Below are 13925 nucleotides of genomic sequence, written 5' to 3' on the forward strand. Positions count from 1 at the left end.
ACACTTGGTTTTTGTTTTTTTTCCCCCTTTCAAGTGCTAAAATCATCCTCTCAATTCAGGCAAAAACAGCAAATGCATTCTGTTAGAGGGAGGAGCTTGGTTCTCCATTCTGGTGTGATCCAGGAACAGCTGTTTTCCCTCCAGATCTGAAAGACGTGACAATGTGTTAAGCAATGCAAAAATTGTCAAGCCCGCGCGTATGTGTGCGTGTCTGTGTGCGGGATGGGGTATATGGGGTGTCAGCTCCGAGGGCAACGCGAATCACATGAGAAAGGTGAGTAGTGTGCAGAAGAGGGGAAGAAATTGAATGTGATGGTTCAGGGGAATAAACCACGCTGGATTTGTCTCCTCCATCAGGCACTTGAGTGTGGAAAGTAAATTCCATTTCGAGAACGAAAAACCTTAGGACCGCTTGGTGTCGACGTCTGGGGAATATTTATTCCGTATTCCACTGATGGGGGAAAAAAATAAATAATCGGCGTCTGGCAGCCGCTGATTGGTGGACAAGGAAATGGTGATAGTGGGGTGGGAAGAGGATTCGGAAAGGCTCCTCCTGCCTCAACCTGTAACTCTTCCTTACTAGTCTCCTTTCCAACCGCGGGACCCTTTCGGGCTCCCCTGAGGTTAAGAGCAAGGGACGGTCTGAAGGATGTTTGAACAAAAGCATCTTAAACGTTATGTCCTATGGCTGCTAATAAAAAATTGCAGCGATCCGAAGGAAACGTGCTCTTGTTGGTAGTGCTGGTATGAGCATCCTTCCTGAGCTGCTTGCCTCCTTCAGTAGCCTCCCAAGAGGATGGCTGTATCTTTGGTGGTCGATCTCTCAGACCTCCGCTTCCGTAGGGAGGCTCCCGCAAGGGGGTCCAGCGAGGAACCAGAGGGAAAGGCGGAGACAGCGGAGGAGGGGGTGGGAAAGAGGGAGAAACATCTGCCTGACAGCTCCCGATCGCCACAAGAGTCCCCTTGATCCTGAACTTGAGGTGACGCGCTGAACACCCCACGTCCCGCCCCCGGCCGGGCTGGCCGCCGGAGTTGGAAGCGCAGCCCCCCGCCCCCTCCCCAGCGGAGTAGAGGAGAGCAGCGCACGCGGCAGGGGAAGCCGCGAGCGCCGAGGAGGGCGGGGAGAGGCGCTGACAAATCAGCTGCGGGGGTGGCGAGCGGAGGAGAAGGAGAAGGGGAGAGGAAGAGGAGGAGGACCGCGACGACGAGAGGGGACCCGGCGAAGGGGTGAGAGACCCAGCGCGGAGCCGTGGGGCGAGGTGTGTGCCGTGGAGCAGACCCGAGGACCGAGCCGGCCCTTGGCGTCCTTCGCGCTCCCTCCCTCCCTTCCCTTCCGACCCACGGTCTCTTTCTCTCGGATCCAATTGTGCGGGGGACCGGGAGTGGCAATTCGACGACAGGTTCGTGGGTTCAACTCCCACGCCCCCAGCCTCTCATCACCAGGTGGTGCTAACAGCAGTCTCCTCTGGGGACCAGCCCGGTCCTGGGGCCGCCTCCTCCCTTCCTGAGCGCTTCTCAGCCTCCCCCTTACCATTTAAATAACATTGGGGAATTGTTAACAATTTGTTCCGAGGGGCGGGTGGAGAGGAATTGTAGTGCTGAGGATCAGAGGGACTCAGGTAAGTACAAATGGATCTGAAGGGCAGCTTCGGAAATGGGGGGGGGGAGCGGAGTCGTGGACCTGGTGGGGGGGGGTGTCGGTGCTGCAGTGAGGACCCGCTGTGTCAAGTCTCTCCGAGGTGGCTCCCTATCTCTACAGTGAGCTTGACGAAAGTAAGTTGACCTCTTGCTTTTCCGACATTCCGCTCTTCTGGTCCCCAAAGACAGAGAGGTGAGGCTGCTTCTCTGGGATACGCTTTTCCCCTTGGGAAACGCGAGGATGCTCGATGGAGCGTGAGGTGCCAACTTTTATTTCTGTTACCTTAAATCTCCCAGTCCGCCCCCTCAGTTTTCTCGGTGAAGTACGCGATCTGCGTTTGGCAAATGATTAAATGGAAGTGCAGGGCAGGCAAGTCAACAGGTGGTAAGGGGTTAACAGGTGCGGGTGCCTAGTGGGTGGGGAATTCACGCGCGCGGAGAACGCCCCCTCGGGTGGCTGGCTCCAGTCAGGAGACTGTTCCCGGGTGTGCACTGGCGCCTGCTCGGGGTAGATAGCTGGGGGCGGGCGTGGATGGGCGGGTGGATTAGAGCACAGGTGCGGGTGGGCTCACTGTGGGCCCGAGGTTGAGCCACACCCAGGGCGAGTAGTTCTCTTCCCTCCCTTCTCCGGGATCGACCAGTTACCCTCTTCTGTCCCTGACCCCACGCCTCTAGCTTCTTTTCATTTTCTTTTCCTGTGATCTTTTAATCATACTTTTTATTTTTCTTTATTTTTAATTCTTAAGGCTTATTTTTGAGAGAGAGTGTGAGTGGGGGAGGGGCAGAGAGAGAGAGAGAGAGAGAGAGAGAGAGAGAGAGAGAGAGAGGCAGACAGACAGACAGACAGAATCCGAAGCAGACTCCGGACTCTGAGCTGTCAGCATAGAGCCCTACGCCCTGGCTCGAACTCAGGAATCCACAAACCGTGAGATCATGACCTGAGTGGAAGTCACAGGCTTAACCGATTGAGTCACCCAAGTGCCCCTTAACCATACTTCTAACTTATCTTGTCACCGTTTGGACTTGGGAAGTGTAAAGAGGGGTCCATCTTTTCATGCAACTACACTTCAAAAATACAGTAAGCACAGCTCAGATGATTCATCTAAATCCGTGTTTCACCAGCTAGACTTTTAAGAGCCAAGATGGATAAGGAATGCTAAATTTTTAATGCAAAAGCTAAAAAAAGGCTTCTTTTTTTTTCCCCCAGTGGTTGAAATAAGAGTATACTTAAAAGTGTCTCACACACTTTTAGAAGTGATACTGATCTTTCTGTGGTTTTTACCTTGGGTGGTTCTAATTTTATTTTATTCTACCCACAAGTTCTCACTAAAATTATATCTTGTGTTCTCTAGTGTGGCATAAAGGAATTCATTAGCCATGGATGTATTCATGAAAGGACTTTCAAAGGCCAAGGAGGGAGTCGTGGCTGCTGCTGAAAAAACCAAACAGGGTGTGGCAGAAGCCGCAGGAAAGACAAAAGAGGGTGTTCTCTATGTAGGTAGGTAAACCCCAAATGTCCTCTTGATATTATTTATGGCTGATGGATTAGGATGATTGATGCTCTAAAGTCTAGTATTTCTTGCTTGATTCATTTTTTACATCATCACTTGTCAAAAGGATAAACTGAGTCAGGGGACTGTGTGAGTAGATAAATGTGTATGTTTAGAGCTAATAGTAAAAAAAGTGAGGGTAATTTGTTTTTTCAGATGATTTCATTTTTTGGTATGAATGCTTCTGTGTATAAGTGACTATATTTCAGAAAAAGTTTTTAAAACTCAGTCTCAAAAATAATTGAGAATATTTTTAAGGACCAAAATCATTCATGGGCCTTTGATTTTTTTTATCATCATGAATAACATTGGCAAATTTTAGTGTATTCATACTTTAAAATAAGACTTTTTGATATGGCCCTAGAATATGTAAAAAGAATATGTACTGTAGCCCTAAAAAAGGAAAGGACAGAAAAGTCTTTGGAATCAAAAGTCTTCGGTTCATCCTCGTGACTATTTGGTAAACTGAAGATAAATTGCCCTAAAACGTGCTTGAAGGCTGCTGCTAATATCTCAGGGACATTTATACAATCCGTTTATCAAATGACACACATACTAAATAATGAGATGGATGCTTATCATTTCTACTTGTTCCAAATTGCCACTTTGTAGTAGTCATGAAGATCCTGACACTTTTTCTATCTTGAACTGTATTTGTTTGGGTGTTCTTTTACAAATCCCTTCAGATTTTTTGGAGAAGGAATAGACACATACATAGAAAAACACTCACCCGCAGGGACCCATGCACACAGGCACACACTCACTTTCTGCCCTTTCTGCCTCTCCGCTTTCTCTTCTGCTTCCCTGGGCTCTTCCATAGTCTCCGGTGGCAGGTGGGGCAGCACAGGGTATGCGGTGAGGTGGAGGATAAATGTACCGGGTAGCATAGGGCGCTACGCCTATGTCTGTGGGCGAAAGACAGTTATATTGTCTCTCCAACATGGATGTGCTGAAAAAGAGTTATACTTGGAATTCTTTTTATGAATCTCCTCATATTATTTTTTCTTACTGCCCATAGACTCTATATTGGCTTGAGTTTACTACAAATCTTCAGTTAAATTCTTTTTCTATCATGAGACATATTTTCCGAAATTCATTGAACTAGAGAGTGTTACAAGAGAAAAAAGTGATGACTTAATTTCATGTGTTTTGTGAAGTGTGAATTAGATCTTTTTAGATGGAATTTGGAATACTCCATCAGTGATGTGCAGATAATTGATATCTTTATACTTGCCCTCAGTTTTCCAAGTTGTGCAAGTGTACCGTTGCAACTACTTTTTGATTCCAGTTACTTTATAATTTAGTAACTTTAAACATTTTTTACAATTCTAGTATTTACTCCATTAGTTTGTAGTGACTCCAGAAACTATTGAATATTAATTTAATACATTGCTCTTTTCTAGGTAATAAACAAGCTCTATCATCTGGTAAACTTTATTTTCATTGTCAACTATGAGTTTGGGCAAATAAAATGATTTTATTTTTTTAGAGATTAATTCTGTTTTTTACTCTGAAACTATAATATAAAATTATAGTTTGTTTATATGTCACATGTATTTTTAAATCTTCAGTATTTATTCTGATATTTAATACATAGTACATTCTATAAATTGTTTATTGGTTGTATCTTGAAGGATAATTAAAGTTTGAACTCAGCATAGGATTTAGGATGAAAACTGACCAAAAGAAGACATAGTATATAGATCAGGGGTTGGGAAACTTTTCCTGTAAAGTGCTAGGTAGTAACTATTTTAGGCCATAAGATTTCTGTGTGAATTAACCAACTCTGCTATTGTGGTATGAAAGCATCCATAGACAATAATTAGCTGTGTTCCAGTAAAATCTTAATACTTAAACAGGTGGTGAGTTGATTTGACCCATAGATGACAGTTTGCTGACTCCTGGAAGAGTAGAGAGAACACAGACTTGATGTCAGGCAAATCTCAAATCTAGTGCACTCTATAAGCTATAAGCCTGTAAAACTTACTTAGCATCTATGAGCTTTACTTTTTTCATTTGTAACAATATGATTTAGTAAATGCAATGACCTTGCAGAGTTTTTGTGAGACTGTCATAATAAAATAAAACACTTGACTGACAAAGTACACTTAAAAAATACTTTTTTTTGGTAGTGGTTTAGATTCACAGCAAGATTGAGAGGCAAATAGCAGAGGTTTCTCATGTACCCTTTGCCCCCACACATGCATAGCCTCTCCCATTGTCAACATCCCCCACCAGAGTGGTACATTTATTAAAATTAATGAACTACACTGACATATCACGGCACCCCAAACCTATAGTTCACTTAAAGATTCCCTTTTTGTGTTGTATATTCTCTGGGTTTGGACAAATGCATAATGAAGTATATCCATCACTATAGTATCATTGAGGTATTTTTGGCGTCCTAAAGATTGATTGTATATCATTTATTCGTCTCCCTCTACCAACCCCTGGTAACCACTGATATTTTTACTATCTCCACAATTTTACCATATCCAGAATGTCATATAGCTGGTATGGAGGTTGTTAATTTGGCTTCTTTCACTTAGTAATATGCATTTAAAGTTCTTCCATGTCTTTTCATGGCTTAATAGCTCATTTCCTTTTAGCATTAAATATCAACCCCACTGTCTGGATGTATTACAGTTCATCTGTTCATCTACTGAGGAACATCTTGGTTCCTTCCAAGTTTTGGCAGTTATGAATAAAACTGCTATAAACATCCATGTGTGGGATTGAATGGACATAAGCTTTCAATTTACCTATGGGTAAATAGAAAGGATCACTACCAATGGATTATATGACGAAGATAGGTTTAGTTTTATAAGGAAGTAACAAATTGTATTCCAAAGTGGCAGGACCATTTTGCATCCCACCAATACTAAATAACAGCTTGCTGCTCCACGTCCTTGTCAGCATTTGGTGTTTCAGTCTTCTAGATTTTGACCATTCTAAGAGGTATGTAGTGGTGTCTGATAGTTTTAATTTAGATTTCCCAGATGACAAAAGATGTAGAGCATCTTTTTGTAAACTTATTTGTCATCTATATATCTTCTTTGGGAAGGTATCTGTTAAGTTGTTTAGTATAGTTTTTGATCTGGTTGTTTGTTTTCTTATTGAATTTTAAGAGTCCTCTATATATTTTGGATTGTAGTTCTTTGCAGACGTATCTTCTGCAAATATTTTCTCTCCATCTATAGCTTTTCTCACTCTTGACTCTTTCTTGGAGCTGAAATTTTTAGTTTTAAGGATGTTCAGCTTATTAATTCTTTATTTCATTGGTTGTGCTTTTAGTGTTTTATCTACAAGTCACTGGCATACCCAAAGTCATGTAGGTTTTCTCCTATGTTATTCCAGGAATTTTATAGTTTTGTTTTACATTTAGGTCTATTATCTTTATTAATTTGTGTGTGTGTGTGTGTGTGTGTGTGTGTGTGTGTGTGAAGAGTGTAAAGTTGGTGTCTAGGCTCTTGTCCTCCCTTGCCCCCCTCCTCCTCTTCTCACTCCTCCTCCTCTTCCTTCTCCTCCTCCTTCTCCATTGTCATCCTCATCTTCTTCTTCTTTTCTCCCTCCTCCTCTTTCTCCTCCTTCTTCTTATGCATGTGGATGTCCCACTGTTCCAGCTCCATTTGTTGAAAAGACTATCTTTGCTTTATTGTATTGGTTTTGTTCCTTTGTCAAAAATCAGTTTCCTTTATTTATGTGGTTTTATTTATAGGCTCTCTATTCTGGTCCATTGATTTACTTGTCTGTTCTCATGTTATTATAACACTGCCTTGATTATTGTAGATTGAAGGCAAGTAGTGTCAGACCTATTGTTTTATTACACAACTTCAATATTATTTTGGCTACTCTGGGCCTTTTGCCTCTCCACATAAACTTTAGAATCTATTTGTTGATATCTATAAAAAGAACTTGGTGAGATTTTGATTAAGATTGCACTTACTATAGATCAAGTTTAAAGAACTAAGATTGCATTGGACTATAGATCAGGTTAAGAAGAATTGACATCTTGAGAGTATTAAGTATTCCTATCCATGAACATGGAATATACCTCCTTTTATTGAGTCCTCTGATTTCATTCATTTGTAGTTTTCCTCATACAGATCTGGTATATATTCTGTTAAATGTCTACCTAAGTATTTCAGGGTTTTTTTTTGTGCTAATATAATTGTATTGTGTTTTTAATTTTCAATCTCACTTGTTCATTGCTGGTATATAGGAAAGTGCTTGACTTCTGTTTATTAACCTTGTATCTTGCAGTCTTACAATAATCACAGGAGTTTTTTGTCATTGTTGGTTCGTTAGGATTTACTACATAGACAAATATGTCACCTGTGAATGAAAACAGTTTTATTTCTTCTTTCTCAATTTGTATATCTCTTATTTCCTTTCTGTGTCTTGTTGCACTAGCTAGGACTTCCAGTATGATGCTTGTCTTGTTCCTGATCTTAGTAGGAAAGCTCTAGTTTCTTGCTATGAAATATGATGTTAGCTGTCGATTTTTTGTAAATATTTATCAAGTTGAGGAAGTTCACCTGTATTCCTAGCTTATCAATAGTTTTTATCATAAATAGATGTTGCTTTTTGTCAAATGCTTTTTCTGTATCTATTGATAGATCATGTGATTTGTCTTTTTTACGCTGTTAATGTGAAGGTTTACTTTAATTAATTTTTGAATACTAAACCAACCTTGTGTGAATTTCACTTGGTTGTGGAGTATAATTGTTATTACACATTGCTAGATTTGATTTGTTAATATTTTGTTGAGGATTTTTGTAAAGCATTCTTTTATATTGGAGCCATGGTTATTATTATCAAATAAGCTGTTCAACAGAATACTTACTTTGCCAACATATTTTCATTTTATCTTTTCAGTCTTCATTACAAAACTCATCAATTCCTAGAGTGAAATACTGGAAGTGACTAGAGAAAGTTTTCTAATTTCAATATGGCTGAAGATGTTTAGCACACTGTTCTCTTAAGCCTAAAGATGAAAGAAACCTTATTCCTTTATAATATATTTTTTGGCAACTATCTTTTAACTATGGAACTACCATAAGAATCAGTGTTATTTTATGATTTTTCTTCTTTGTGATATATTTGTATATAAACTGTCAATCAATATTCTTTAATTTAATAAATAATAATTATCTCAGTCATATGGGTCTGAAATTATATAGAGTTAAATTGAAAAGCAAAAAAAAATAATTTTCTTCATGTAATGCCAAGTCTTATAACTGTAAAGGCAAAATAATTATCTTCACAGCTCTCCCAATGCCACTTTGTTCAGCAAGCAGCATGGTCAGGAGCATGGATTAATATCAAGCTCTCAAACCACAATATGCTCCAGCTGCATCAAGTTGACATAGTCAACATAACATGCACAATAGCAGTATAGTTGAGTTCTTGCAACACCTAGGCATTACTTTCAACCTTCTCCACTCTGTGCCTTGTGAAGTCATGAGAGATGAGATAGGATAGTTGTGATTACTTCATCTCATGGTAGCCATCGGCACGGGTCTCTCTTCAATTTACTAGTCACCTAACTACTTGGTACCTACTTTGTAGCTATAGATTTTCAATGACAGATTACTCATCTATGAGATATTAATTATTAATTGTAGATACTAACAGACAATTGACAGCAAGTGACAGGTGATTGGTTTGATATGAAGCAACTTCATTAAGACTCTCATTTATCTTTGAATCAGAATACATTCCATGATTTCGCCCAAGGTCAAATTCTCAGCTATTACTCAGGCAGAAAGGAAAGACCACAGACCAACTGTTAAACATTTATTTCAAATAGTTGTTTTAAAAAATATGGGGTTGTAATAGTGATTTGACAATTCTATACATTACTCAGTGCTGACCACAGTAAGTGCAATCATCTGTTACCATACAATATTACTGCAATATTATTGAATATGTATATTCTCTGTAAGGTACTTTTCATCTCTATGACTTATTTATTTTATAACTGGAAGGGGCTGTACTCCTTAATCCCTTTCACCTACTTCACTATCTCCCATCCACCTCCCCTTTGGTATCTGCCAGTTCTCTGTATTTATGAGTCTGTTTTTGTTTGTTTTGTTGTTTAGACTCCACATATGAGTGAAATCATATGGTATTTATCTTTTTCCGATCTAACTTATTTCACTTAACATAATACCCTCTATTGTGCATCCATGTTATTGCAAATACCAAGATCTATGGCTGAGTAGTATTCCTGTGTGTGTGTGTGTACACACATGGTATCTTCTTAATCCATTCATCTATCAATGGACACTTAGGCTGCCTTCGTATCTTGGCCATTATAAATAATGATACAATAAACATAGGGATGCATATGTCTTTTTGAATAATGCTTTCATTTCCTTCAGGTTAATATTCAGTGGTGGAATTACTGAGTCACATGGAATTTCCAATTTTAATTTTTTTGAAAAACGTCCAAAGTGGTTACATCAAATTACATTCCCATCAATCTTGACTCAAGGATTCCTTTTTCTTCACACCATCACAAACATTTCTTTCTTTCTTTTTGATACACACCATTCTGATTGGTGTGAGGTGATATTTCATTATGGAGTTGATTTTACTTATGTGATGATTAGTGATGTTGAGCATTTTCTGATGTGTTTGTTGGGCATCTGTATGTCTTTGGAAAAATGTCAGTTTAGGCCCTTTATCCATTTTTAAATGGGATTATTTGTTTTTGGTGTTGAGTTGTAAAAGTTCTTTATATGTTTTAGATATTAGTCCCTTATCAGATATATCTTTTGGAAATATCCTCTCCCATTCAGTAGGTTCTCTTTTTATTTTGCTGATGACTTCCTTTGCTATGCCCAAAGCCTTTTATTTTGGTGTAGTCTCAATAGTTCATTTTTGCTTGTTAACTACCTCAGGAGACATATGCATAAATATGTTGCTTATATTGATATCAATTTTGTGTTCATTTTTGCATATGGTGTAAGAAAGTGGTTTAGTTTTACTCATTTGCATATAGCTGTCCAGTTTTCTCATCACCATTTACTAAAGAGACTGTCTTTTCCCATTGTATATTTTTGCCTCCTTTTTCACAGTTTAATTGACCATGTAAGTGTGCATTTGTGTCTGGGGAAAAACTACATTCTTAATTACAATGCTATAGTTTATTTTATGTTTTATCTTTATTGGAAGTCCTTCAATATATTCAAATGGAAGCTTAACTGTTTTGAAATTGTTTTATTAAATGTGATACTTTTCTTGACTGTTTAGTAAAATGTAAGTTTAAATACGATGCATCCAAACTTCACTTAATGCCTTAGTTGTATATTTTCATAAAAATGCTTAGTAAACATTTATTGAGCACCAAACGGTGTATTGAATTGTTGAATCACTATATTGTACACCTGCAACTAATATAATACTGTTATTTTAACAAACAGGAATTAAGGTAAAAACTTAAAAAAAGTCTTAATTGTGAGTTAAAATTTTAATGGGAGAGAATCTCCTGCTAGTTTTGCTTTCTTCTATTTGTTGTATGATTACTGGATTTCCTTGTTTTAGGTTTTTTTTTTTAACCCCTAAGGATATCTTTTTATATGGGCTTTGAAGATGAGAATTTTTTTATTAGTTGTATTTAAAGCTAGTTAATCAACAATATAAGGACACTTTGAGACTTATTTTTGTTTTAAATTTGTTTTTATAGGCTCCAAAACCAAGGAAGGAGTGGTTCATGGTGTGACAACAGGTAAGCTCCATGAGGGGTATATCCAAGAATAATATGGACACTAGTATGCATTAATCATTCAGAATGGAATCATAAAGAACCACTGTGTTCATAGAGAAGAATTCTAAAGTAACATCAGCTTTGTTTAACCTTAATTCTTTATTATGGATTTTAAGTAGGTCAGTATTTATTATAAATAAATAAAACACAATATATTTCACTGTCAAGAATGATGACTCTGAATTGACCAGATAGGTTTACTTTATGGTAGTAATAGCATTTGAATATTCTGACCAACATAACATTTTGGCAAACAGTTACCATAAATTACGTATAGAAATTGCCATTTTCCAAAGGATTAATGTAAAATTTTCTGTAGAGTATAATAAAACATTGTGACATTAAACTATACTCAGTATAATATTTCCTTGATGATTCAGAAGGCATTTTTGGAAAGACCCTTGGAATGATCAGTGAAGTATTTATTGTATTTGTCTCTATTTGGGATTTCACCAAGAATCTGAATAGGTATATAAGAAGATTGTAATAACTTAATATCAAAAATGGTGAAAGTGATGGTGGTGATGAGGAGGAGGAGGAGTATGACAGGAACAGAAATAGAAAAAAATGAAAGGAGAATTGAAGTTTAATAATCTTAAGAGCCCACAGACTTGCTGTGCTTCAGTTTCATGTATGTATTCCAGGCTGCCTTGTAGATGCAGTAAAACAGGGTATCTAATCAGAAATATAATTCATATGGTCAGACAGCAGTAAGTGTAATAGTGTCTCAGAAAAATACTATGTTCCCATTACTGAATTATAAAATGGAAATGGGGAAAATCAAGTGGAAGTATTAATACAGTATCGTGGTTGATACCATAACTCTGGAACCAGACTTCCATGGTTCAGATTCCTGCTTATAGTTTGTGAGCTGTGTGATTTTCTGCAGGAATCATAACTGATTTGTGATTTAGTTTCCTCCTCTATAAAAGAATAAAGAGAATTAATGTATACAAACACCTAGAGTAATGAAGGCAAGTAGTGTATATTATGTAAGTATTATTTATCCTCACTTTATAATGGGTCTCTCTTGAACATTTGATAGTGGAGAAAAATATTTCATATGGCTATTTTGTACATACTCTTGATAAATAAGTGAGGGTACAAAATTAAAACAGAACCCTTTGAAACTGTTTCCGCTAGAAGGTAAGTTAAAGCATGCTATTTGTATTTGCTGTGTTGTCAATCCAATTAATAAGTAATGCCTAGAACTAGGCAAGTAAATAAACTGTATTGACTTGTAGGGACCTTTCCATAAATATGATGTTATTAAGCATGATTTTAATACGACCTGGATAGCACACAGTTGGAGACTGTCTGCTAGGTTAGTGGTGTTCCAATTGACAGTTGAAGACTCCCTGTGATTTAGAAAGCAGATAAGCATGTGGCCAAATTTGGAGTCTGTGGTAAAAATTAAAGAATACAGCTAATATAACATCATCTAATGGAGACACTGGAGATGGGCTGCAGGGATAAGTGTTAACAAAGTCAGCATTTTTGTCTTCTCTGGAAAGACAGAAAGTAAATGTGTGTGTGTGTGTGTGTGTGTGTGTGTGTGTGTGTTACTGAAGTTCGTACAATAAGGCAGCATTTTGTTTCTGAAGAGCAATAGCCTGCCACCTTATATTTCCCTGATTTTATAATACGGAGAAGTTTGCATATCATGTCTTTAGCATACTGAGGAATCTGAGATAACCCATAGGAAAGACGTTCTCATAATTTAGTTTAATCCAGGGCTTCTCAAATCTATTTGACCTTATCACGATACTTACTAGAATTGAAAGAAACCAGTGTTCCACACAACACTATGGAAAATACTGCTAAGCAACAAGGCCCTGATAATTTTGATGTGGGTAATATTTACAGCCATTGCACCAATCAACTAACCTGGCAATAGTAATATAAAAAAATGTCATAAGCAGTCTGACCAGGAGAAATACATTGGGATAAATTTGTAATAAATACCATCCATCTCCCATATCAGGTAATGAGTAGGATTATGTAATATAAAATCTAAATTCCAAGTATAAGGATAAATAAGATATTTACCTTTTTACCTCAATGGTTAAAGAGAAGAATTGGATATTATACTTGGTCTAAAATATTTATTATGCCTACATAATATAAGTGCAAAATCAATGTTTTTAACTGCAAGTGGTCTTAAAGCAGGAAGGTGAGAAATTATTATATAGTGTAACATTATCAACTAATGTGAAAGGAAAAATTTCCTCAAGAGTCATCCCATTGCTTATTTTTTCAAAAATATTGACTTCAATATACTTACTTAACGTTTTTTTTACCTACGGTTTTCTACCTAAAAAATTTCCAAAAAAGATGAATTGCCCTGGTTAGATAATCTCACAAAAAAAAAAATCTAAAAATTTCTATCTCAGTTCATTATTGTTGTAGTTGTCAACGGAATGCATTATGTTATAGAAAAATATGAGCATGTATTTAATCTGGATTTACTGAATGACATATCTTTGAAGGTGCTTAAAAAAAAGTAAATGTTATGGGTGCCTGGGCGGCTCATATGGTTAAGTGTCCATCTCTTGATTTCTGCTCAGGTCATGATCTCACAGTTTGTGAGAAGTTTATTACATGATAATGAACACAACCAATTTCAACATGCTATAATTTAAATTTTCATATTAAAATGTTTTATGATATAAATTTATTTCCTCAAGTATATAATTCATACTATTCAAAGCTAGTATTCTTAACTTTTAAAACTGTGTTTAATAACAAAGTTTATATTTACTATATCTAATCAAAAATTTGGTGCCATGTTTCCTTTCTGAAATTTTATTTTTGACTTAAATCTAGTTATTAAAGTTAATGAATAAGTTACAGAACACACAAAATTTCTTAATGCATTCAAAATCATTTGTTGAGTATCTGCTGTGAAATAATGTAAAGAAAAGAATCAGGATCTCTGATTTTAGTGAACTCCAAATAGACTG

At 37.3% G+C, this 13925-nt stretch overlaps 1 protein-coding gene across 5 annotated transcripts in view; it reads left to right on the top strand.

The window, feature by feature from the left end:
- The first annotated feature begins 205 nt into the window (after nucleotides 1-205).
- SNCA (synuclein alpha) overlaps nucleotides 206-13925 on the top strand; it is a 148586-nt gene continuing 134866 nt past the window's right edge. Inside the window, exons 1-3 of one of the 5 annotated variants that reach the window (XM_029923968.1) lie at nucleotides 206-274; nucleotides 2991-3136; nucleotides 10882-10923. In XM_029923968.1, the coding sequence (XP_029779828.1) occupies nucleotides 3016-3136; nucleotides 10882-10923 (163 nt within the window). In that variant the 5' untranslated portion in view covers nucleotides 206-274; nucleotides 2991-3015. The other 4 variants (XM_029923798.1, XM_029923748.1, XM_029923913.1 and 1 more) reach the window with 4 other exon arrangements.

Source organism: Suricata suricatta, chromosome 1 (genome assembly GCF_006229205.1).
Source record: "Suricata suricatta isolate VVHF042 chromosome 1, meerkat_22Aug2017_6uvM2_HiC, whole genome shotgun sequence".
Lineage (NCBI taxonomy): Eukaryota > Metazoa > Chordata > Mammalia > Carnivora > Herpestidae > Suricata > Suricata suricatta.